Source organism: Manis pentadactyla, chromosome 10 (assembly GCF_030020395.1).
Source record: "Manis pentadactyla isolate mManPen7 chromosome 10, mManPen7.hap1, whole genome shotgun sequence".
NCBI classification, from domain to species: domain Eukaryota; kingdom Metazoa; phylum Chordata; class Mammalia; order Pholidota; family Manidae; genus Manis; species Manis pentadactyla.
Window position 1 is genome coordinate 113,809,239 of NC_080028.1, and position 26,471 is coordinate 113,835,709.

At 36.5% G+C, this 26,471-nt stretch overlaps 1 protein-coding gene across 5 annotated transcripts in view; it reads right to left on the reverse strand.

Annotated features, from left to right (window-relative positions):
• Positions 1 to 26,471, reverse strand: part of PPFIA2 (PTPRF interacting protein alpha 2) — a 528,118-nt gene that overhangs the window by 37,240 nt on the left and 464,407 nt on the right. For all 5 annotated transcript variants that reach the window (XM_057487534.1, XM_036912361.2, XM_036912337.2 and 2 more), the window contains one exon: positions 22,052 to 22,145. In XM_057487534.1, the coding sequence (XP_057343517.1) occupies positions 22,052 to 22,145 (94 nt within the window). The remainder of the gene's footprint in view (positions 1 to 22,051; positions 22,146 to 26,471) is intronic.

Consider the following 26,471-nt stretch of genomic DNA (forward strand, 5'->3'; position numbering starts at 1 on the left):
GGAAAATAGAGACATGGATCCAGTGAAACAGAGAAAGCAAGCACGTGAGCTAGCTAAACACACACACACAAAATACACAAATGGGTGTTAGAACTCGCTGCTGCACATCCTGAGCGTGAGGATTTGGGAAGCGAGGTTAATGGCCATGGAAACAACTGGTGATGGCTTAGGCAACCAAGTTGGCTTTGAAGGGCAGGTAGGAAGGAGGTGGTAATGGAGCTCCAAGCAGTAAGGGTGGAAGAGCAGAGACAGGACTGAGCATAGACTATGTGCAAGAAAATTTAGAATAGGCTCCTCAGAGCTGAAGAGAATTATTAATGCAATATCCACCAGGGAAGGAAACACTCGGTTAGGTAACAGGTGAGTAGCATTAAAGGGGAAGAAACAATATACATTTACAATTGGTTTTTGGTACATTTAACAAGAAAGCACTTAACACTGAGGAAATAAACAAAATGTTCAACAGTGGATTACGAGTTGAGTTGTACAAAAGCCATTTTTCAAAGTTAGAACGCTTAATTATGCAACAACTTTTGACAAGTTCCCTAATAAACATTGTACCACATAAGCTAGAGTGAACCTGTTAAAACTTAAGTCAGATGCTGTAACTTCTCTGCTGATAACCCTCCAAGCATTCCTTATCTCACTAATAATAAAAGTCAAAGCAGCGGTTAGGACCCACCCTACCTTCCTCATTTCTCTGACTCAACTCTCACCTCACCCAGCAACACGGCTTCCCAGCTATTCTCTGGGAACAGCTCAGGCCTCTTTCTGCCTCAGGACCTTTGCGCCTGCTATTCCCCATCTGAAATGCTCTTCCCCTCTATTTCTACATGACCCTGTTCCTTACCTACTTTTAACTTTATTAAATGTTACCTTCTCTCTGAGTGTCTCTTCCCCTCAATCCTACAACCCCCACTAGACATTCCTTATTCCCATTTCTTGTTTTATTTTTCTCCATGGCAAGTAACTTCTAACACAGAGTATCACTTATTCCTGAGTCTATCATCTCCCAATCAAATACAAGCTAGAGGAGGAATGATAGTTTTATATTTTCTGTTCAGAAATAATTTGAAGCATCTTGCACAAGGTCAGGCACAGAAGAGATGCTCAGGAAATATTGTGTTGAACATGTCAGCTGGTGTGTTCACATTTAGGTGTTTCTTGTTTCAGTAAATTGCATCTCATGTTGTATTTAATTTTGGAGTCCAAATATCTTTTCCTATTTTATCTTACAACCATGCTCAATTTTTATGCTTCTAAGAATAAAAATTTTCCTCAAATTCTGCCTTGTCTTGGGTCAGTCTCTCAGAAGAGCACCCACTGTCACTGATCCCAAACGTCTGATCTAGTTTGGGGTCACTGAAGGAAATCTGGTTAAGAAGCCATGCAATGTGAGCCAATAGATCTGTCTCCTTCTCAGCAGACATTTAATGATAAAACTGTTTGGAAACACCTCGAGCAATCTAGCCCTTGAAAAAGCTTTCTTTGCTTTCGTTTGATTTGTTTAAATTGCAAACTCTCATAACTTTAGTAAGAATATTCAAATATAATGACACAAAGTTAGCTCAAGTCCAATAGATTCTGCTCTTTGGCCCCCAGCTAGCAAGGCTGAACCCCAAGCAGAGGTCTTTGAACTGACATACATGAAACTGTGCAGGAACGACCAGACTAGGTGAGGATGGCTGGGTTTTGCACCAGGACTACATGCTACACAATGTTAACTCTTCTTTTTTAAACCTCAGGACAGGATCAACTATGTAAAGAAATGCATTTATTACAAAGCAAGATTACATTTAGTTCTTCTCAATTATAAAAAACTTTGTACCATATAAAATTTATAAGAGACATGTATATGTCTGGGCATAATGGCATGAGAAGACAGGTTAAATAAATAAAGTGATAGGAGGAATACATAATAGATGGAAATCACTGAGTTTAATACACGATGATTTCCTAACGGATTATTAAGGGGCGCATTAATTGCAAGGGGGCACGCTTTATCTCATCAGATATTTGGGAGCCACTGACAGAGAAAGAGTGGTCTGAGTGCTTGGGGAATACTAATTAAAAAATTGATTTGGCACAAACAGGCACTTCAGATATACTGCTGTTCTCTGTCCAACCAGTCCATATATGGAAAGGAATGCATTCTCTCTATGCCCTAGATTCAACCTTTTCAAAGGTCAAGTGACAGTTCGTCCAGAGCAACAATGTGGGATCACTTTCCCCAGCACAAATTTGTCTAAAAAGTTCTATTCAGCCTGAAGAAACATTTTTGTTTATCCTTCTTCTTTTCCAAACAACCTAATATTTTTCCATCTTTTCCCAAAGGATCACTTATAGATCATTATGATTATGGGCATGCAGTGTCAATAAAATGTAAAGAAGTCAAGGGCATTTTCCAGGCTTTTAATTTCTAATTCCTAGTCCAGACTAATGTAAGCAAGGATGACTTGGCTTAAATTTGAGCAAGTCTGACTTTGCTAAGATGACTGAATCCAAATGGAGACGTCCAGCTCCTCCACTTTGGGGTTTTATGTCTTTCCTCAGCTATTCCAGTTTTGACCTAATTGGTGGAGCATGCGCACATGTGTAACCTATGTTTCTATCATACTAAATGATGCCCACATGCCTCCCTGCTGTCTTCCCACTTGCTTTGTCTAGATTTTCAAGGCACAACAAAAATACTCCCTCTGAAGCCATCCTTCCCTTGCCTGAGGCAATGTTCACTACCTCCTTTTATATGACCCCCAGGACTAAGCAATTCACCTAGAGTATCTTCAGGATTTTATGGGCTCAGAGATCCTATCGGTTTTATTCTGTTTGCTGAACACAAACCCTGGTGGTTTATGGTAGTCTATGAAAAATCAGGTAACTGACTGCCTAACCAATTTGGTTACTCCCAGGGCATACAAAGTGCCTGTTTTCATGCCCTCAGAAGCACAACTTATAAATCAACAAATTCGATACAGTGGTAACCTCTGAAACATGAAATTCATTAGTTACTCAAAGAAGTCACAGAGCATGGGAGCAATAGTCTCCTCCCCCATATTCTTGCCAAAGTGGATGGCTTATCACTGCCCAGGAAGAGAGACTTTATTTTCAGACCACTTAGCCTAGGATGCTATTTAGGGATTGCCAGTTTGGGATATAACTGTAACACCATACAGCACCATGTCCTCTCTCATTCAGGATGGTCCCTTCAGTCACTGTCCATTTAATGCCTATCAATTTCCCCTTCATATTTTCTCTCTCCAATACACTGCCATGAAAAAAAATCTGCCCAAATGGCAGAGCAGGGAAGAGAGTGGCCTCTGCAGCCAGGCTGCTTGGGCTTGATCCCCGTGTGGCCCCGTCTTGGCTGTGCGCCCACAGGTGGGTCACTTGGCCTTGTGCTCAGTCTCCTCGCCTGTGAGCTGAAGCGGATGATAGTACCTACATCACAGGGCTGCTACCAAAGGTAGATGAGAACGTACAGGTGACGTGATCACAGCAGTGCCGCACACAGTGGGAATAGCCAGTGAAGCTGAGCTGTTACTTTTGTCCTAACACTGTCCTCTGACACCCTTCAATGGTTCTCCAAATGAGGAAAGTATACCCCTCAACCTGAATTACCCAGATAGAAACTGGTTAGTCTTGATTTACCTTCCTAATCATCGTCACTTACTTCTGACCAGAAATAGAAATTTACTTTCATAAATAATTTCTGGATTACTAATTCCATCTTTGCAAGTAGCATATCCCAGGGCTCATGAGTTCTTCTCCTTCTTCTTCAGCTCTCAAAATCTTGCTGTTTGCCTAAATTATGACCCTTCTTTTTATTTTTGTGATCATCGCAGTGCACAACGACTCCTAGAGCGTCAGCATCGCTCAGGGACTGTTGATTAGCGCCATATGCTTGGGCCTTACCGCTCACCCAAGACTCCAAAGTCTTAGAGATGAGAGTTTTCTCTTCAGCAGCGCCATGCATCTTTCTTTGCACGTTCTAGCCAAGAATATCTTTTGAATGGTGGCTACATTGCAATCCACAGAAGTCTCGGTGATGACAATTACCTAGGATCCTTGACCATGGGGCCTATTTTAAGTATTCTGTTTTTGTTGACATTGAACTGCTTATCGCATCTTAAAAAGGTTTAAAGATTTTGTTAAGCAGTGATAAGGGTGGCTGCTCAGAAAGAGAAAAAAAACACACTCTGTAACATTATATAAAATATATTGCAAACTGACTACTACCAAAGCTTTCGTTCAAACCCTCATCGCTCGGGGGTCATGGCAATGGACTCCCAGCGTCTCCCGGTCTCTTGTTTGGTTTCCTCTCCCTCCGTTCCTTTTCTAACGTTCAGTGAAACCTTCCTAAGCACAAATATTCTTGTAAGATTTATCACTTACAAACCTCCCTACTGCCCTGAATGTAAAGATCAAATATCTCAGCATGACACTGTAATGACCCTGAGGGATCTGGCTGTGGCTGTCCCCCCACCCCTACCCCACCCCCCGGCCTCTGGTGCTCAATATGCACTGAAATACTTGCCATTCCCCAAATACCGCCTCCCACTTCACCCTCTGTGGCTCTGCAAACGCCCCTTCCTCCTGCCCCACACATCTGTCTGCATGACAATCACGGCAAACTCGTGCTTCTCCTTCAGACACAGCTCATGCTTTGTCCTTCAGGATCGAGATCTCTCCAGACAGGATTAAGTTTCTTTCTTACACATATTACAGCTTGTAAATGCTCTCCTTATTGTATTTATCATACCGCATTTAAAATTCAAAAATTTTAATGTGATTTGAAATATGAAGCTTAATGCAGTAAGTACTATCGTAGAGATTTATCTGATGTGTTCTCTTGTTCATCTGAACCATTTCATATTCTTCTGAGATATGATATGGTTTGAAAGAGCCAAGCTTCTGGATAAGACAAATTAGGGCTTCGGTCCAGATAATAATAGTTAACACGCATTTATCACTTACTATGTGCAAAGCACTATCCTAAGTGCTTTCTATGTATAGCTCATTTCATCTTTACACTTCAATAAGACGTATATTGATACCCATTTGCAGATGAGGACCCTAAAGAACAGAGGCCACCTGGACAGAGGTCCAGTGAGGAGCAGAGCCAGAACTGAAGCCCTGAGCAGCCTTGCAGAGTCAGCTCTTTTCACCCCCACACTGTTCCTTAGCTAATCAATCTCTCTGAATTTTCCATAACTGAGAAAGGAAGGTAATAGCACTCACTTTTTTGCTAACATTAAGTTCAACGATAGTGTCTCAGTCTCCTTGTTTCTTGTGGTTCATTTACATTTAGAAATGACATATATTTATCTGACCTCCTGGCTAATTTAGTACCTGGTCTTTATCCTTTCACCATCACGTTTTAATCCTCAACATTGTAAGAGAAGAAAGGAGTCATGACTTTTCTTTTCACTCCAAACTAATATCAGGTTCTGCGTGTCCACCAGAGGAAGGAGGTTAGTCCCACCTGTTTCACTGGTATGGAAAAGCTGAATTTGTAGTAATTGGTTTCAGTTCAATTGATTTTGTGTAATTGTAACACCAAGTAAATCCCTGATTGAAAATTTTATCTGTCGGGCTTATTTATTTACTGTGGCACATGACAAGTATTTAGTTATTGATAAAACCAGAAAAAATAAATGTATGGCTGGGTAAGTACCAAGAATAAAATATGCCAAAATAATTTGACTACTGAATCTACTTCTTAACAGTGTAGCACAGAGAATAAAACCTTCTTACATGATACTAGTAGTAAATTTACTTATATTTCACACTGTTAACTTGTAAAATGTATCTGGTTCCACTATAATTCAACAGTGAAGAGTGTAAATAGGATCTCCTCAAATTTCAATTTGACAATGGGCTATAAATCTATCATTCAGAAATCCATACTTGCTGATCAAGTCTATGGAAATCAAAATTATGTATTTGAGAAAGTGCTTGACATTTTGATCAGGAAATGAAAACAAAATATGGTGCCACTCCAGTTTCTTTGAAACATGTGTAAGCTGAAAAATGTATATCTTAATTAACGTAATTATTCTAAAGAGAAATGCTACAAATCCCAATCAGCTGCCTCAGAACATTGATTGCCTAAATATACATATTTAGTTCCATAAAATTAAGAGTTTCAAATTCAACATTAACACAGTTGACTCGATTTTGAAAGCACAGCATACTGTAGTTGTGTGTGTGTGTGTGTGTGTGTGTGTGTGTTCCCTATTATGGCACTTTTTCCCATGAAGTGCATATAAAGGTCAGTTACACACTGAAGTCATGTTTTATTTAGATTCCAAGAACACATGCTAGGTTATTTAGAAATGAAAATATTTGATTACATTAAAACCAAATATTTCATTCATATTGAAATCTTTTTTCTTCAAGTTGCTCTGAAATGGAGGGCACCATCTCAGAAAATAAATTTAATTTATTTGTGAATTTGAGTTGGGATTACATAATTTATCTCCTCACTTTATTTGGAATTTAATCAGTTTCAAAACCATTATGATGGTATAAACACACACAATTGTGATGGATCTGTAGAATTACTTATGCTGTTATTGAAACTAGAGAGGCTTATATTACTTTCCATTAAACAAATTCACTTTTGTGAGAACCTGAGGTTTGTTCTCCAGTCACTTCCTGATAATAAACTGGAGACTTAGTGGAGGAACCCTGAGAGCTTTTCAGGTTATTTGGATACAAACGTTTAGGCTAGATCGTGTTAGTGCTTATCTGATTTTGAGTCCGCTGTAATTCAGCTTTGAAGTTTCTAGTTTCCATGCTGCTGAGATTGTACGTATGTTCTCATACTTTGTGAGGTGCAGAAAGTTGACAGTAATATTAGTTAGTACAGAAAATATAAGTTGCTCAAGGGTATGCAGAAACAAATGGGAAAGCTGGGGCTTAAATGTGTGTCTTCTGATCCCTAAGTCAGTTTTCTTTCCACCTCCAACCTTCCCTCGTCTTCGCTCTATTTGTACTATCTTCTCCTGACACTGGAACCTCCTAAGCTTCCTTTCAGCAACTGCAATAGGGACATGATTTTGAAGTCCTAAAGTGCACATGCAAGACAATAAGAACTGGGTTTTAGAATGAAAGCGATTATATCAATTTCTTAAAACCCATAATGAATTCTCCATTTATTCTTTTTCACGATTTCATTTAAAAAGTGTGGGGAAATGAAGGTTTATTTCTTGGGATTATCTTCATCATGAAACTTAAAATTCATTAGAAAACAGAAGACCAATATTACACGATGACATGAAAACAATGCTTTAAAAATCCAATGTCCAGATATATTTTTTTTAAGTGAGAGATTACAACCTTGGCCAGCATTGTTGAGCAATAACCACAACTTGCCTTGCATTTTTAAGAGCACTTACTCCAGCTTTCCTTAATATCACAAATTATCCTAACTGAAGTAAATGCTGCATTCTTTAGTAATTAGCAGTAGTAACTATGACTTCAAAATAAAGTAAAAAATTAATATAAATCATACTAGTGAACTAAGTAATATTACAAAGTACATGACCTTGTATTGGTTTACAGACTATCCATAGAGCTAATTAGTGGCACTTGCCAGAGCTTCCCAGATAATTGCAAATCATCAGTCATTTATTTGCCCAAATTTCTTTTTCTTTGCTTTAAATTTAAAAGAAAACCTCTGCTAATCTAAAGTGTTTTAAATAGCTCACTATGTTACCAATGCAAACATTTTCACCAATGTAAATATTTTATATATGTTATGTGTAATTTGTTTTACTTTGAAGCCCAATTTGTTTTAGGACTAGATAATAACATGTTCTAATTTTAGTTCAAAGAGAAGGACTTGAAATTTGAAACTGTAACCTGAGTAGTACAGATTTTTAAAGCTTTGAAAATCAACCAGGAGTCTAGGAGACAATGGGAAGAACACACAAAACCCATGGATTCAACCCAAACTAATGATTCCTTTGGGATCTAGGTATACAAGTTCTAGTGGGGAAAGGCCAGAATTTAGTCCTCTTCGTGGAGGTGCAGTTCCAGGAACTGACAAAGTTTGTTTCTTGCATATAATGCTGGTAGAGGGCCACATAACCCTAGTGAGCATGCAGGCTGACTCATGCAGCGCAGTCCTGAGGACCTGAGGGGCCTGAAATAGTCCCTGTGCCTCTCATCGAGCGCCACGCTACCTCCTGGAGAACGACTTGAGAATTAGGGGAAATGATACCTGGAATGTCTCTTGACATGTGTCTAACAGAACTGAGGAACTAGAAGTGCCTAAAAGGCCAACATAATTAATTTGAATAAATATGAACATTTCTCTGAACCAATGATTCCTTTTATGGTGTGGAAATGAATACACTTCACAATTATCATTTTAGGTCAGAGGCAGTGCAGCTTGTGTTACAACTGAAAAGAGAACTACTAGATATAAAAGAAAAAGAGGATGGTGCTGAAAATAAACATGTTCAGCAGCCATATTGTGATTCAACTTACCCAGATGTGCTTTTCATGAGATGGAGAAGGACGGATGGAAAAGAAAAGCACACAAATGTTAATGGATACATTTCAATCCAAAGAAAGGCATGGAGTAAAACAAGTGCATCATTTCAGATGTGCAAGAGCTCAGATATGGGATAGTCATGTGTCTTTTCTTATTGCACCGTGGTGCACGTTACTCACTGCGTCCAAAAGCATGTTCAGGCTGAGGGTGGTTCTAATAGTTGACCAGTAAGTCTGTCTCTTGAAAATGAGCCACTCTGAAACATGCATGACCACATTTTCTCCATCCTCTACTATACCCCAGGAAGAAATCAGGCCCTTTACTAAAGAACATTCTTTACCTCAACCCACTCCTAGGTTATTTTACGAATAGAAACAGTAACTTATTAAATGGTGTTCAGACTTTCATACATCCCTCCAAGGCTATGCACTGTTAGAGCCCAATAAAAAGTATAGCCGACCTTGGAGATGCAGCAAATTGAAGAAAGCATTGGTTTGAGGGTCAGAATATCTAGATCATAATTCTTATACATGGTTTGGTCAAAATTACTAGTAGGTTTAGCTATTCAGTTTCTTTAACTTAAGCTGGGGCGAGAAGAAATTTGTACATTCCAGGTCAATGTTTGAAATATTCTAACAAGTGATATGATAGTAATGATTATTACTTTTGCAAACAGGTATATGTCAATAATCAGAACATGGGAAAGTATAAAATAATTCTATCCCTTCTCTCCTCTTGCCACACTTTCTCTTCCTCTATTTGAATGACCAAAATAAATGGTGAGTTTGTGCCAAATGAGTCTCTTTCAATAGAAACATTTATTTGGACAGATGTTTATACATATTGTTCTGAGGAAAATAAATGGTGCTCTAGATTGATTCACCCATATTACCAGAAATCATCACAATACAACATTGATTTAAATGTGGTTTTTGAAATAGCCCATCTGCTCCCTGGATATAGTAGAGGCACTGGGAAAATATGGAATTCAAATAATTCAACAAAAAGCCATGGGCATATAATTTAAAATTTTCTATGTAAGCATAATAGACTAGTTCTTACAAAAAAATTTTTTTACTACAACTCATAAAAAAGATTAAATATAACATAACGTGAAGCAGAAATTCCTGTCTCAGAAGTTAGGCAAGTTAGTTTCCTTTTTATTGCACAATCATCACCAAGAAAAGCTTTACGTGCAGTGGAACACCCTGCGCATGCCTCCGCTAAACGCATTCATTCAGAGAAACCATGTATTGTTTTATTAGATGAGCATTTGGGAGAAATGCATATTCTTTGACCTTTGCTCCGGGACAGCTGTAACGAGCTCTTTAAATTTTCACATAAACAAAATCATAAATGTCCATACACACTGGGCACCAGGGTGTCCTAAGAAATTAACGGCATAATTTTTACATCATACATGCAACAGAAAGAAAATTAAGACCAAAAAGAGATAAGTTCTAGGTGGTTAAGGGCTTTCCTATTAACAAGCCTGTGAACTCTCTGGTGGGCTGTAAAAAAAAAAAGCGATTTCTGAGCTTTCCAGGAAAACTGCCAAAATTAATAGGGGCCAGTTATCACCATGGACAAAATAACCTTCCTTAGCCTACCAGCTATCTAGAAATAGCTCTCCAATAGAACAAGTTGATTATTCTGCCCACAGTGGAGTATTAATAATCTTCACATATTCATTTTTTTAAAAATAGGAAATATGCCAATAAAATAATCTTAACTTTAAAATGTAAGGGGAATTATGAAAATTTTAAATAGGAAACACAAATATAAAGGAACCACTCAAAAAGTACTGCTTAAATTCTAATACATTTGTAATCAATTTATCTACATTGTCTAATTTCCCAGGGTTTTTATGAAATTCTTCTCCTCCACAGCAATTAACTTAAAGCAATACTGAGAAGCTATCTCACTTTAGAATATTAAATTTCTTAGCTCATGACTTTCAAAAAAAATATGTCCTGCAAAGGACAAAAAGCTGCAGTCATAAAGGACTCTGAGTGAATTTCCTGTAATATAAATTCATATCAGAGGCAATATATCTGTGCAGATTTTTTTTTGACTGGAAAAAACATTTAGTTTTTCTCCTTATAAAAATTGATTATTTTTTCCTGTAAGCAATTATTAATAGTGAAAAACAACCTTATTCTTTTTCTCAATCTCATTCCAGATTGTCAAGGTTATTATAATGAAAAGAAAGATTCTGTCAGGAATAAGTGTTCTTCAGTTAAAAATCACTGTAATAGGCAGATAAGTTTTAATTGACGTAGAAAAGAACAGTTTTAGGTTATCATCTAATTCATATGATCAAATCCAATTATTGGCATAATGTTTTCCTTGGGAACATCAAGATACATCGAGACACAAGAGAATATCACTAGTTAACATATGTCTGATATTCCAAAACAGGGGCCTTAAACTTTTCAGTTGTCTTATTTTAATCTCCTAGATTTCTTTCTAAATGAATGAGTTTTCTCTTGTTTGTGAACTAGTCAGCTCTGGATGTAAAACTTCACGTGAGAAATAATTCACTACATGACTTTTCTACACGGCATAGTCCTGTGGCTTGCTTCTTAATCGGTTGAAATTGGTGATTCAGAAATATTTTTTAATCAATTATTAACACCAGATTGGGGAGTGAATGAGTAGTAACTGAATTGGGAAAGTGGAATGAAGAAAACATTTCTTTTAAAAGGTGAAACTTGAGAATGTTCAAATGCTAATGGTCAAAACACAGAACAGATTAGAACTTGAAGGTGTGACAGCCAGTGGGAAATCAGTGCACCCTGACTGAGGAACGGCAAGGAATGACCCTGAGGAGAGCAGGTCCTAATTTTCTGTAGTAAGACAGGATGGGGGCAAGCGTGAGTATGCATCTGACAACAAATTATTCAGGGCACTTCAATGGTTTCTTTCTTCTCTCCTTTTGAAGTCGAGTGTGAGCTCACCTGCAGAAATACGGGTGTGAGGACTGGGGAGGTCTCTGCAAAGGCTGCAAAGAGGAGAAAGAAGACTGGTAGGAGAAGTCCTGGGATCACTGGCACTACCACATTCCCCAGTGAGGCTGCCGCACACCCCCGTGCCGCCACGGTCCCCAGCAGCTTGGAGGTGGCCGCCTGGAGGCGTGGGGCAGGGAAAGTTGGGCCGTGGCGGCCGTGGCTGTGACATGTGGGTGTGACCAAATGAAAGAGGAGTAAAGAAATTTAGGAATTTTTGAGTCTTTTTGAATTATGGTCATGGAATCTCAGCAGAACTGGAAAGAGAGGAGAGGAGAGAAAGGGGCTAACATGTTGGAAAAGAACAGAAAAATGTAAAAAGGTAATAGTGGAAGAAGTCGATAAAGCAAGCTGAAAACAGACCATGGTTAGGAGCGAATGATATGCTTGAATCAGTCATTTTGGAATAAGAACACTTTGGAGGGAATGACAGGTGCAGACTACGACCACGGGGGGGTCTGACCTGGAGCAGAGAATGATCCTGGTAATGATGAAGCCGTGAGAAGCACAGGCTGGGTGATGGGTGCTGTGTGGGTGGAAGGGCACCCCGGGCCGCTGAAGGAGTTGCCTCAAATACAAAGACGGATGATGGGATACAGATAAAATAAATAGTCAAGCACATTTCTAGTGATCTATATAAATGAAAGAAAATGGTTCAGAAGCTTCAGGTATGGTTCATCATCACACTACTTGAAAAATTACTTTTCTTTAAAGTTAATATTGACTTCAAATAGCTAAAGTATTTGAGACTTTTAAAAGAAGTTAAGAAACCTTCATTCTTCAGAGAATTTGTTATTCATTTTCCTAGCAAACCTAACTCAGTCAAGCTGAAAATTGAAGTTTTGATTATGTAGAATCTGAAATAGACATTTAATTGTATGCATGTATATACATGTGCATAAAACATACATACACATTTATATACATGTATGTATGTGTATATATATACTTTAATAAAAACCTCGCAATAGCATGCAGATGATTACTGCCCTTCTCAGTAGTGTGGAAACAAGGAAGAGAACCTTTCTTCATGAATGGCTAATTTAAGTAACTATCAGAAGAATCCACATCTTTAGAGACCTTATGAAAAACACTATACAGAGCCAATAAAAGATCTTATATTTGTGGGAACAAATGTGGAGAAGTCTTTCCAGATTAAGATGTCAGCAATGTACTTAAATTAACTTAATGACCCTTTTTCTTTCAAAAAATGATCTTAATTATCATTGCTATTAGACACTGACTTTGTAATTTTTTTAGTGGAACGAATATGTTGGATTGCAGCACACATTAAGTTTCTTACATAGGTTATTTATCAGTGATCATTACCCTTTTTATATCAAACTTTGGGATATTATATGTGGCTAGTTATATCAGAAAAAGGCAATTTTATAACACAGCTACATTTTGTGCTTTGACTCTACCTCCCCATCCCGGTCTTGAAAAAAGATACTTGGTTTGAATATATTTGTTGCTCATGATGAAGGATGGAATGTGGTCAAATAGGAAACTAATTATTCTCTAGGGAGGAAATATGCTACCCTTTCCAGGGATTCTTTTTTTGGCTCCCTATGTAGACTATTTAAAATTATTAAATTATTATTCAAGGTCCAGCTGAAAGACTAGACTACATACTCTTTAAATTGTGGCCTTACCCTGAGATCCAAAATACTTCAGAGGAAAACAGGGCTTTGGAAATTTGCACTTTTGTGTAACATAGTTCCAGGAAAGCTGCATTTCCTCATGTGTGGAAGGAAATAGTTTCTACCTCAAAGGCTTTGTGAAAATTAAGAGATAATGCATGTAAAATGCATATAAGTGCCTCACATATTATAACTACTCAGTATGATTAATAAATGTGCCTCACATATTATAACTACTCAGTGTGATTAATAAATATCTCTTACATATAAAATAATTATCATTGCTATAGAAAGGATGAGGATGAAAATGGAACAGAATATATGCACACAGGCAATAGAAGTAATTTAAACAATAAATAGATATTAAGTATATTAATACCATAACATGCAAGATAGGAAGTGGAGAGAGAGAAAGCTGGTGAGATAAATAAGAACTAGGTAATGTAGAGATTTGTGGGCTAGATAAAGGTTTGAAATCTATCTTAGGGATGCTAGGGGATGACTGAGAGATTTTAGGCAGGTTCAGAAATATAACTTAGATCTCTTCAGCGGAGGTGTGGAAGCTAGATTGCAGGAAGGCAGGCCTGGAAGGAATGCTTTTAGTATGGTGGTCTGAGAAATGAAAGAAGAAAATAACTATGTTTGAGAGATTCTGAAGAGAGAGTATGCGGGTGATACTATGCGGAAGTGGAAGTGAGGGTGTACCGGGGTGCGCAGACGGAGAACAGGGGGTGACGAAGCCCAGGTTTCTGGGGAGAAATCACTGCCTAGTTCCTGCTCCATTTTCTTAGTTTTTTTCCCTTCACCCTAGAGTTCTTTCCCCACTCACTATCTATTCATGCAATTATTCAGAAAACATGATTGAATACCTATAATACGCCAGGCACAGCAATGTTAAAAACAAACACACAATCAGGTTCTCCTGAGACCAGTTTTCTGTATATGGGGAATCACAGAATCCCCAGGCAGGGACAATTTAAAGAGCATGTAATCCAGTCTCTCAGCTGAACTTTGAAATCTCCATGTGAGAATATTGCCATGTATATGTGCTTGGCAGGTCTATATTGAACCTAGTCATGAGAAACAACTCTTTCTAGGTGGTCAATTCTTTCTTCTCAGATCTGTGATGCTAACAGTTCTAGCTTAGACTCAGCTTAAATTTATCTGTGACAACTTCTGACTTTTGGCCCACGGTCTTGTCCTGGGCTATAAAGAACATAAATGATTGCTCTTTCCTTGACAACATCTAGATCTTTGTTGTCTACACTCCATACATTCACGATTATTCCTAGCATTCCTTGAAGACATGGTTTAGTGGTTTAGTGTTATCTTGCTACACTGGTCATATTCCTCAGAACATAAGCTGGTTTGAATTCATCCCCTTCAACTATAGTTCCCAGAAATTATCACAATATCCAGCTATGATCTGGTCAGCACATAGAATTTTGGCCTTATTAACTCCTTTTACGGATACTGAAAACCATTAACTTCTTTGCCAGATGTTGCTAAAATCCACATTTTTTGCAAAAACATTTTTCTCAGGAATTGCAGTTAGGATCCCCCTATACATACATACATGGATATGTACGTATCCTCCTATACAGAAGTAATAAGTATAGCCACAAAGTTCGATGCAGAATTATGTGAACACTCTTATTAAGCTTTATCTTGCTAAATTTTGATCTATCTTGAAAAGGTCTTCTTTAAAAAAAATCATTATCTAAAAACTTTACCTTCATTCTCCCACAAATCGGAAAATCTTACTTAAATCACTTGTAAAAGTATGGCATCTGCCACCGTTTATTTCACTGTTATCAATTTATATGGTCAACCCCTCAGATTACAATGTCTCATTAGTTATAAATCATTCTATTCTTCTCATTCCAATCTTATGTTTAGAAATATCATTTAGAAAGTAATGAAATACCTTGCTGGACTCAATACATTATATTTCTACAGCATCTTTCCTCAGCTACATGTCTAGAAAATGTTGGGAAGTTTGAGGGCACAGTTTATTTCTTCTTTTTATTGAAGTATCATTGATACACAATCTTTTATTGGCTTCAAGTATGCAACACAGTGGTTCAACAGTTACCCATATTACTAAATCCTCACCCCCACTAGTGCAATTACTGTCAACATAGGGAGGTATTACAGGATCACTGGCTATATTCTCCATGCTGTACTACCATCCCATAACCAACATATATTATGATTGAGAATTTTGGAAGCACAGCTTATTTTAAAAGGACTCCATTTACTCTATGTTATTAATATTCCCTTTCTTATTTCTCAAACATAATCTAGCAAATGGCTTACATTTATTTTGGAAACTAACAGTAAGGTGACTCTTCTTTAGCTTGGAAAACTTTTACATAAGAACACCAGGTGGCTTTGGGTTTATGGCACTTTGCTAAAATTGTTCAAAAACCAGTGACTTACAGAAGTGGTCATGGCCTCTGAAATGCATCAGTGCAATAACTTGTTTTCATGTCTGTCTGTCTACAAGCTCTTTGAAAAAATGTAACTGTATAATTCAAATACCAGTAGTTTCTAACACAGTTCTTGGGACATAATAGGCAGTAAGTGAATGAATGAAAAGTTCATTCATGGTCCATTAATGTAGGATTTACTTGAATCAAGACAAATGACATGAATTTATTTAGAAAAGGAGGTCCTTCTTCAAGCACATGTAACCATCTTAAGTCTTAATTTCTTCTTATTGATACTTATTTTACTCTTTCCATGGCAAAATTGTTTCTCCTGGACTGAAAACATGGAGACTATATAGGGCTTCTGTAATCTATTAACATTGCAGCTTTGGTTCTAAACAGTAGCCCTATACCTTCCATGTTCTTTTCCTTCCTCCAAGTAGATCAAGCTTCTCTGAATAGATCTATATCTATATATTTATAAAGAGAAAGCTATGCAGATATACCACTTTGGTTTTCTTTAGCTTTATTTTTTCTAACAAATTTCGATGCTTTCTGGCCTTTAGCCTCTCGACATTGTTATTTTTTTGGGTTAGGGAATTCTCACAATTGCCCATGGTTGGAGCCAGGCAGGGCTATCCACGATCAGACGTCAAGGCCATGCCAGCTGCAGTGCGCGGAGAAGACCTGCTCTGGAGTTCTCAGTAGGGAAGCAGGACATATGTTCCCAGAGGAATATTGAGAACACAAGAATATTTCAGGTTGTGAAATATCCTACTTTATTAGATCCTTTTGTGTTGGCTGCCCATTGGGCTCCCCTGTAGCCATGTCTGTACTAAGTGAACGCTTGACTATAACCAATAGATTGAAGTACAAATATCTATTCCACACAAGGCCACTCAGATGCTTCTGCCTAGGAGTTTAAAAGTTGGAATGGGGTGAAATAGAAAATGAGTTCTTGACAACACTCCGTATTTCATAATCTTATTGTTGAAACTTTGGAGTTGTCCTGGCTCTGTTGTTTCTGAAATCTCAGAGAAATTCTAATATCCTACCACTGAATCTCCCCCTTTTGCTTTATTCACTTGGCTTTCATTCTAATAGTATACTCATAAAATAGATTTTTGTGGGAGAAGAAGAGACATTTGCTTTCCATATATACAGCATTTACCTAGATAGGAAAATGTATTCAAAGCTTCTAACCCATGTCTTACAGAAGTTAACCACTGGGGTACAACTCATTTATAAGTTCAGCTTGGCACATATGCACCTAATAAAAATTTTTTTAATGAAAAATTATTGTGGAATTTCTGTGAAATCATTAATTATGAATATTTTCAATGACATTTATCTTACTTAGAGATATGCAAACTCTAAAAACTCCAAATGCCAAAGATTAAAAGTGTAGAGTCTCAAAACACATTAAAGATTATGCACTGAAGGAGACCCTTAAGATTGCAATGGAAATAAATTAACTAAATCTATAGAGCTTCACTTTTATGTCTTTGAAGTTCTAACATGAAGATTCATTGGTAGTGATTAACGGTGACTGTCATTCTCCGAGGATAAAACTGCTTCTCTGGGGGATGCGCTGAGAGCTATGTTGGAATGTTAATTTCATTTTAATGATGTTGAAAAATTGATTTCAAATATGAAATCCATATTCATTTAGCAGTGATATCCATTCATGAGAATATATCTAACATAAAATGTTACCTATAAGTAAAGATTGAAAATGATAATTTAGTATGTTAAAATTCATAAAGTATCTTTCAATTTGTCTCAAGATACAGAAGATTTCAGCATGCATATGTTTCAATAAAAAATTATAGTGTTAAAAATGCAGGAGGAAAACATTAGCAGTAAGATATTAAGGTAAAAAGTTTCAGAATTCATATTTCTGGAGATAAGAAACCATCCCTGAGTATTTTGGCTATTTTAATATGTTCACTTCCTATCAAGGACTATTGTTAGAGAGAAGTATATTAACTGCTGAAATGGACAGTTTCTTTAATTCCATATATCTCTAAAAATAGCTTCTTAGAATCAAAGTTGAGTCTAGAAATGTAAATCCTTTAGGTAAATACATGTAAGATTAGTCCAGTCTAACAAGTCTTCAGATTGAAAGTATAAAGTAGAAAAATGAAACAGCAAATTTGAATCAAAACATATTTATGACATTTCTGAACCCCAAAGATAAAGAGCAACCTGTTAAACTTTCAGAGAGAGAGAGAGGAAATCAGAAACACTGCTGTTAAATACAAAAGAATGAAAATCCAAATACATTAGACATGGGAGCAAGAAGACTAGTACCTTCAAAGTTTTGAGGGAAAATCATTTTAAACAAAGAGTTTTATAGTTTTGGCAATTATCACTTAATTTAGATGTGGAATATATTTTCAGATCTCTAAGGACTCAGGGAGCTTCCCACACACTCTGTCATCATATTTCTAAAGACAGTGATGGGAAATTAGCAGCTAAATATATTCAAGGAGAAATAAAAGAAACCTGATGGATTTTGATACAACATATTTAACACTGATACTTTGAAAACTCTTCTTTAGATAAATATACTAATGACATAAAATTTCCTCTCCTTCCTTGTAACCTCATAATCATTGATTCTACATAACATTTTTATAGAATCATATTGCAGATGCTATTTTTAAAAAGAGATGGTAATTTACACTTGTACACCTTAGAAACCCATGATTATCCAGCTCTTTCTGTGTCAGATAAATTTATCTAATTTGGAATTCAGCTTTAGGAAACCCCCTTTTTGCCGTATAACTAAGTCATGTTCTTACAGGACTATGGGTAATAGAGTTGACAATTTCAACTCTAATTGTCTGACTTTGTCTATCATCAAATAGATTCTAAACTTAGGCAAAGAACAGAGTTCTTTTGTTTACTGGGACCTAAAAGACATATAGACTCAAGTGAAATTTCGGTAAAGAACATTCAGGAACTTAGGTTTTTGATGGGCCAGACCATATAAGACAAGATCTTGCAGTAGCTTCTACTATGCCAAGCAGTTAATTTTGTAGTTGTGTGGTTGGTTTTAATTGGCCATCTTGAGCAAGTAGCTGTAGGCCTTAGCTTAAAACATTGTCAGGAAAGCTAAGAAAAATAAGTTCTTAAATACCACTGTGACAGATATAAAACAGAAGGGCTGTAGTTCTCCAGTTGCTCATAATGTGAGTCTTAGAAATGGGGAAGATGCTCAGTATGTGTTAAGTTGGAAAAGGTACCTGGAGTTCAATGAAATCAAGTCAAGGATGATAGAAAAAAGCTCTCAGAGATCAGTGACACTCCAGAGGGAGCCCACACTGAGAAAACTATGGAGAATCATAATTTTAATGTGGAGAACACATATAGAGAATAATAAGTGACTCAGTCCTTACAGATTAGGAGAGCTAAACACAAGGCTACAGAAAAACTGGTCAAATTTTAACGGGAAGTCCAGAGAAATTAACAAGGAGTACTTGAAGAATTTATAGATGAGCTTCAGTTTGACACATTATCATCAACATAAACTGTACTGTATGGAAATCTGCGGGAGAAATTTATAGAATTAAAGCTTTAAAGGGCAGTACAGTAAAGATACTGTAAATGAGAACCAGGCAGAACAGTAAGAGATCAACTTCAGCTGAGAAGTTGTTCTGATGGAAGAATGGCACCTGTTTGATAATACCCAGATCAGGAAGGTAAGAGCTGACAGGACTTTCTTCAACAAGTAGGTGCTTCCGCAGATCTGGTATTGTACATTTCCTATTTCTCGTTATAGAACAATAGGTAGAAATATAAGAAAAACCAATGCCTGCACCAGGAGGAGAAGTAAGAGTGGAATAAAGTGAGAACACAGATCTAGTAAGCTGTTCTAACCTGTGTGTGTTTAATTTGGTGGATGGCAAATGTACCTTAAATTAGACCTCTCTTTGGGACTGCCAACTTCACAAATTTCTGAATTTTGCAAGAATTTGGAATATTTCAAATGCTACTCTCTGAAAGTAACTCCCCCATATGTTTTTTTAAAATGTGTCATAACTAACTTCTTTGCAGAATATTTCTCCCAATGAAATTTAAATTCACAGATTGTCAATTGTAGATGTCTGATATCCTAGTAAAGCCGAAAGTAAGATATTTCTCTAGCTCTTCCTATCCCCACAGAGACTAATGAATCTCTCATGAATTGGGACAGAGCATATAGGTCTAAGTACTTTGTCCTGGAAACACTATTTTGCTTGGGTAATGGACATAATGTAGAAAAACATCTGGTAGGAAGCTATAGCCACTGCAGTTATACCCGTACAACCTAATGGGTTCAACATTTTGAAGGAAGTTGACCTGGTTTTGTTTTTGATATTTTAATAAAATTTTTCTTGAGGTTTTTCTCCATCTTGAAAGACCAGTAACTTGAAATCATTTATGTAGTACATCTTATAAAATGAATTACATGAATTTACTGGACTCTTTAGTAACCCAGAATCCAAGGCATTAGTGTTACCCAAGCCCTGAAGAAGGGTTAGCACTTACATAAATTTCACCAACACTGGCTGCACATTTATACTCGTGGGATTATTGCTCTGGGATAGTTGAGATAATAGGAGGACGTGGCCCTTCTTTTGGATCCAATACTCTGCCTCGCCTTGATCGATCCATTATTAACCCAAATACTATTATTCCATAGGAAATGATTGTAGTAAGATATGTTATCCTTTATTATAGTGTTCTCTATATTAACTCTCTAGAGTGTTCTTAATATTAAAGACATGTATTTTTAATACATTTAAAAATTACATTTGATCAAAACATACTGCAAATTAAAACTCTAAAGTCAAGCGTAGTATGATCTTCAAACAAAGGCCAGAACCAAAATCAGTTTCTGACTGTGATAGTACTTACGATTTGAGAAAAGTTCCATAAAATTAATATCCAATCAATCCCCCAGTATGTAACATTAATAATAAACTTTAAATATATGATCCTAAAAAATCACTGTATAATTGGAATGTTTAATTTTAGTAGCCATTAAAAAGGACATTTAATTTGGTTCCATAAACAACCAATAAACTACATGTCTCAATATAAGACATAATGCTATGTGAAAGCTGGTCAGAGTGCCAATACGCATTTAAAAAAAAAAGGATAAATGAAATTCATTTTTAAGGGAAATAAAACAAATCCATTATCCAGGCTGGGTTTTGATTATTCTTGTTCCTTTAGATTTTTTGTAACTTTAAATTTGAAAATTTTTTAGACTAGAAATACAATTTTAAAGAACCTACCAAAGGGGAAGATTTTTAAAAATAATTTCTTCTCAATGAATAGCAATAAAATTGAACATAATATTCCCTGTAGGCATAAATAAAATTAAGATATTTTAAATAGATTATGATACTCTTTAATTATATTTTTGAGTGATTAGTAACAAAGAAGAAATATTTATAATTATTTAATGTGACTGAGCATTCAGTTGTATTCAAGACAAAATACTCCCAAGGCCACTTTTTTTCCCACACTGTATTTCTATGACATACAGATACATAAAATTTTAACAAATAGAAAATTAGTGAAATGATTAGGCTAGTGAGCTGTTCCATAACTTGCAAGTACATATTTCTTCATTATTAGTAAACATCTGCAAAGTTAAGTGAGAGACAAAATATGAAGTAAATTGATTAGATGGTAAACATGAAAATTATAAACATAATATAATAGGTATTTGAGGGGGTAGAAAAAGAGTGGCCAACCAATAGATTTTGGGATAAAAAGAAATGATTTGGCTTTTAAACATGGTCTAAAGGTGCCATTTTGTCACTGAAAATGTTACTATGTATTTAAAAAATAGGTTATTTATGGACCTACTTGCTTTCTGACAGCTGCTGAGACTTGAAATTTGCCAATTTTGCAAGTCATTTAAATGTTCCATGTTATATGTGAATGAAAAGATACACTATCAATTTCCTGACAGATGCAAAACAATCTGTTGTGAGTCTAAAATAAGTTTCTATTCAGTCAGTCAGGGAAATGTTCTCCTTCATAAATACTCCATTTTAACAGGAGATACTTTAATTGTTGTGAGAGGAAACACGAAGTTGGATGGCATACTCTCATTTTCTCCTACCAATTCAGTACTGATAAAATATTCATCATATTTAAAATGTTACATTATTTATAAGACAACATTAAATAGTTTGCATATATCTGAGTTTTGAAATAAATGCTTTGGTCTCTTAGACAAAAACTGTTTATTTCTACTTCAGGTCAAAGATTTCTATACTCAATTCAAACCATAGCCTATTAGAACCAGGAAACTGGAGCACTGAATAGTTTCAGGGAATACGGGGACAGTACTGGCCTCCGTTTATTATTTTGTTTCCAACTACTCTCTTATTCAATTTGCCATGATAAAGAGTCAGTGAAAGTTAGAAAAAAGAGGGAAAAAAAAATTTCCAAACCTACTTTTTCTTCAGTCTTCTATCCTTCTCAGCTTGAGTTCCAAGTTTGCCCAACCCCAGGGACTCCTGAGCGGCAGCTTCGGTCTCCATAAAACCTCCTGTGAACAGGCAACTATTGGTGTTAGTTTGGATACATTATGTCAATTCCAAACATAAATCCTTAAAGATTTATTTGAACCACTGTTTAGTATCACATTCCCCCCACCCCCCATTTTTTTCAGATTGTCTTTACATTTACAAGCCAACATGCATAAAGCATAAAATGGCAAGGGGTACATACACAGACAGACATTGAGAGAATGAAAAAAAAGGTCCCTATCAGTACGCTATTCAGCCGCACCTAGTAGCAACTATACAGGTGGTGCGTATGCTGACAAACAGGTGAATATACAATCCTCAAGCACGGAGGTTTGTTTTTCTACTTAACAGGGCAAGTGTCTGAGTGTAGTGTGAGAGATTTTTTTTCAACACTTGAAAAAATTGAAGTATTTCATAAATAATAGATGAAATGTTAGCCCAAATGAGCAAAAATTCAGGTGTATGTCTTCATTTCCAAGTCAAGAGAATGGAGAGGCAGGAGCTCACTTTTACAATTTTTCATATCCTGCTGAAGGCGCCCTCTGCTCCTCAGCTGTCTGACTCTTATATTCTTCAGTATAACCCTTACTTCTAGAACGTCTTATGTTCTGGAAGGTTTTGTTTTCTTTTGTATATTTGATAATAATACCTGGAGAAAAAAATGGAAGTCTTCAAAAGACTCTAGTGAGAATTGTTTTGACTTAATAGTTCACAGATTATTTGGTTTAGTGCCAGTTTTATTGGCTGTGGAATACAAACAATATAAAGAACTTTTAAGTGAAAGAAGGAAGAAAAGTATGTTGAGCAGCACACACACAATCACACATTTTAAAAAGCAGTTATTGCATACAGCCTCCATAAACATACAACTAATTCATAAACTGATCTTGAAAAATGAAAATATAACCCTGGGCTCTATTTTCTCCTTGGTATTTACTATATGTGAAAAACATAAAGTCTACTACATGTATATACATATATACACACACACACACACACACATATACATATATATATATTTTTTTTAAATGGAAGGATTTAAATTCCAGTTAAACTCAAGACTAGGTAGAAGCAGTAAAGCTAATACTATCTCTTACAAAGACTACACACACACACACAAAGTCACCAATATATCAGTATGATATAAAATTTACTAATAATAGTAATTGAGTAATATTAATCAACATTAATAAATGAAAACTATTAAAGGTAAATTTTACTCTCCTGTCATTGTAATGCACATTTGCTTACTTTACATTTGCAGAACTTGACCAGACTATGGTTTCTCTTGCAGAATGAAATACCAATTTTTTTGTTACTGTTTTCATAACTCATTTTACCAAATAATTTATACCAAGCAATATTATTAATTCTAGAGCAGTGACACAAATAAATTAATCTCATAGTCTAGTAACTCTGTGATTGAACTGGATTATTATAAGAAAATCCTCTTTATTGAAAACACACTCATTTCTGTCAATATAAATCAAGGATTTTGAGTTTGGGGAGGTTCAAGATTGATTTTATTCAATTATGTATATTAATACTTAAATAATTTTTTTACTATGAAATGTTTCCATTGTTGTCATGATTAGGAAAGTCATCCACTAGCTGAGTAAAGAACTCTTGGGCATGATTTTTAAGTGTGTGATTTCCTACTAGGTACACTGAGTGCATATTTTCATTTTATTTGTCTTAGTGATATACTTGCCTTAATGTACACCCACAAATTATTATTGACAACCTGCATGTAGCAATAAAATTGTTCTCTTGAAATGGAAATGGAAATGAACGATCCACTTAAAAGTTACAAAATTCTTGATCAGTCCAGATAGGAACATAAAGACTGGTAAGGTAGACCTATTAAATAAACAATGAGATGTCTTTGACCACCACACAGTTGAATGAATCAGGCTGTTTAATCTTCTGGGAAAGAACATCTAAATTATGATTTAAATTTTTTCAAGAATCCAACATTTTAATTAGACACAAAGAACATTTAAAAAAAAAAAGAAAGCTGAAGAGAATCAAAGAAAGCTCTAGGAGAATTTTGTGAGTTAAAACTAGGCCCAGGGAAAGTAGATGTTAGAATTTGCTTCTGAAAAATAAAATTATACAATAAAAAGCATGAGGAGCTGGGAACTATTCTGAGTATTTCAAAATCTAATATCCTTTGCATAGAGGCTTTAACAGAGAAGTGTAGCCACATCCTGTTTGAACACTCAGTAGAATATGCCACTTCTGGCCGTAGTAGGTAAAATTATTCTTAAGCATCATATGTAGGACAGTACCCTTAAGCAGGAGCAGAAATCCAATTATGTGTATTTTTTCAACCCAATTAAAACATTTCTAGACAGGAACATTCTTTCATAGAGTTGATCTAGCTGTCCCACAAATGTCAGGTACCAGCTAACTAGTCGGGATGACCTCAGCCAAACTAGCTCATAAACTCTTTTCCTCTCTGCGTGATGATCTAAATCTGGTGAGAATCTGCTCATTCTTGTCCAGGTGTCGATGGGCTCAGATAGCTACGTGGGCTTTAAGAATATCTATTCACCTACCAATATTTTATTCACTAGTCACATGTGGCTACTAAACACTTGAAATGTGGCTAGTCCAGATTAAGTGTTGCAAGTATAAAATACATTTGAAAACTTAGTAAAAAAATGACATCTAATGAATAATTTTATAAGGTTACATGTTGAGATGTTTTTGATATGTTGGCTTAAATAAAATAATTGAAATTGATCTCACCTGTCTCTGTTTACTTTTCTTAATGTTGCTGCTAGAACCTTAAAAATTATAAATGTCACTCACATTTGTGGCTTGCATTAGATTTCTTCTGGGCAGTACTATCTACCAGTGGTTCTCAACTGGAGACAGGACCAGTCCTCAGAGGGGATACAAGTATTTGCATATATTGGTAGGAAGAGGAGGGTACATTTTTTAGATATGTCACAATAACTGCAAAGTGCTACTGATATATATTGGGCAGGGGAAAAAGATTCTAAGAATTTTTCAATGAATAGAGAATCCTTTAGCTTGCCTTTCTGAAGATGGCAACGGATCCCCTGAGAAGAAATGCTGGTCTGTGGGAGCTAGGAGTTACCTCTTACTTCTCCAAGAGGTCCTTTAGGAAGATGGAAAGAGCATCAGTAATGCTACCCTCTCATGGCTTGAGGTGCTCAGGCATAGAAGCTTGAGTCTCATGATTCAGTGGATTACTTAGATAATAAATTGCTTATCCCCTTGTTAGTGGCCACCTAGTAGTTGTTATGTATGCAAAAGTCCAAGCAAGATCCTTGACCCTCAACAAGATCTCTGAGCCATCATTATGCATACTTATTTTGGTGAGATCTTTGATGACTTGTAAGTATTGGAGACAGGGCCACTCTTAGGATATTAGGGTCCCACTCAAGTACTTTTTCCATATAAACATTTTGAGCAACCCCAAATCAGCAGGGCAATAACCTAGGGGTTCAGTCTCATACAATACCAACCAGCAGGAGTGGGTGATTCACTTGCAGACTCCCCTCCTGGAACCAGGCTTAGGTCACTGGCCCAGATGCAAGTCTCTGGGCTCCCTCGGCTATCTGGTTGGCCCCAGCATGGGGCAGAGAGTCAGGGAGTCCCTTGAAGGGGAGAAAAAGGGACCCAGGTCCACATGGTTTGGTTGGGTCAGGCAGTCTGCCCAGATGGTACTCCCTCCCTGGCTGGTTCAGGGTCTGAAAGGTAACAGAAAATTTCAGTGCTTTTCCACGGTCTTAGCTGAAGATGCCCTGCCAAGATAGCATTGCCAACCCCAGCCTCTCTGAGGCACCAGAGGGGATGATGACAGAAAATTTCAAGGAAGGTGTTGCAAGGTGTGAGGCTTCTTAAAACCCAGGCCAAGGAATCCAAGGAAAGACCTTCATATGCCTTAATCTATGGATGGTACTGGTTGGAGATACTGGTTCATTTGGATTGTGAAGGCAAGTATCTCTATGTTTCCTGGGTCTTAGATTCCATTTAAAATAATTTATTTCATGTTGGGCTTCAAGGTACAAGTGTATAGGAATTTCTAAACAAAACCCACGTTGCAAAGTCTCTGTCTCCCCATTTGTCCAGCACGTCCTTGCTATTGTATTAAAAAGGGAGCTCGAATTTTAGAGACGTTAAGGCTACAATCTGTTGCTGATCAGTAGCTTCACTCTTTTCTTTCATTTGATCTCTCTTCAGTATTAATCTATAACATTCATTTTGTACTTAAAAACATTTGAATTTATAAATGGTTACTTAATTTTTTCTTGTCTGTTAGTCTGTTAGCTCTCTGGAGGATGTACGTAGGCACCTTGCTTGGCTCATAA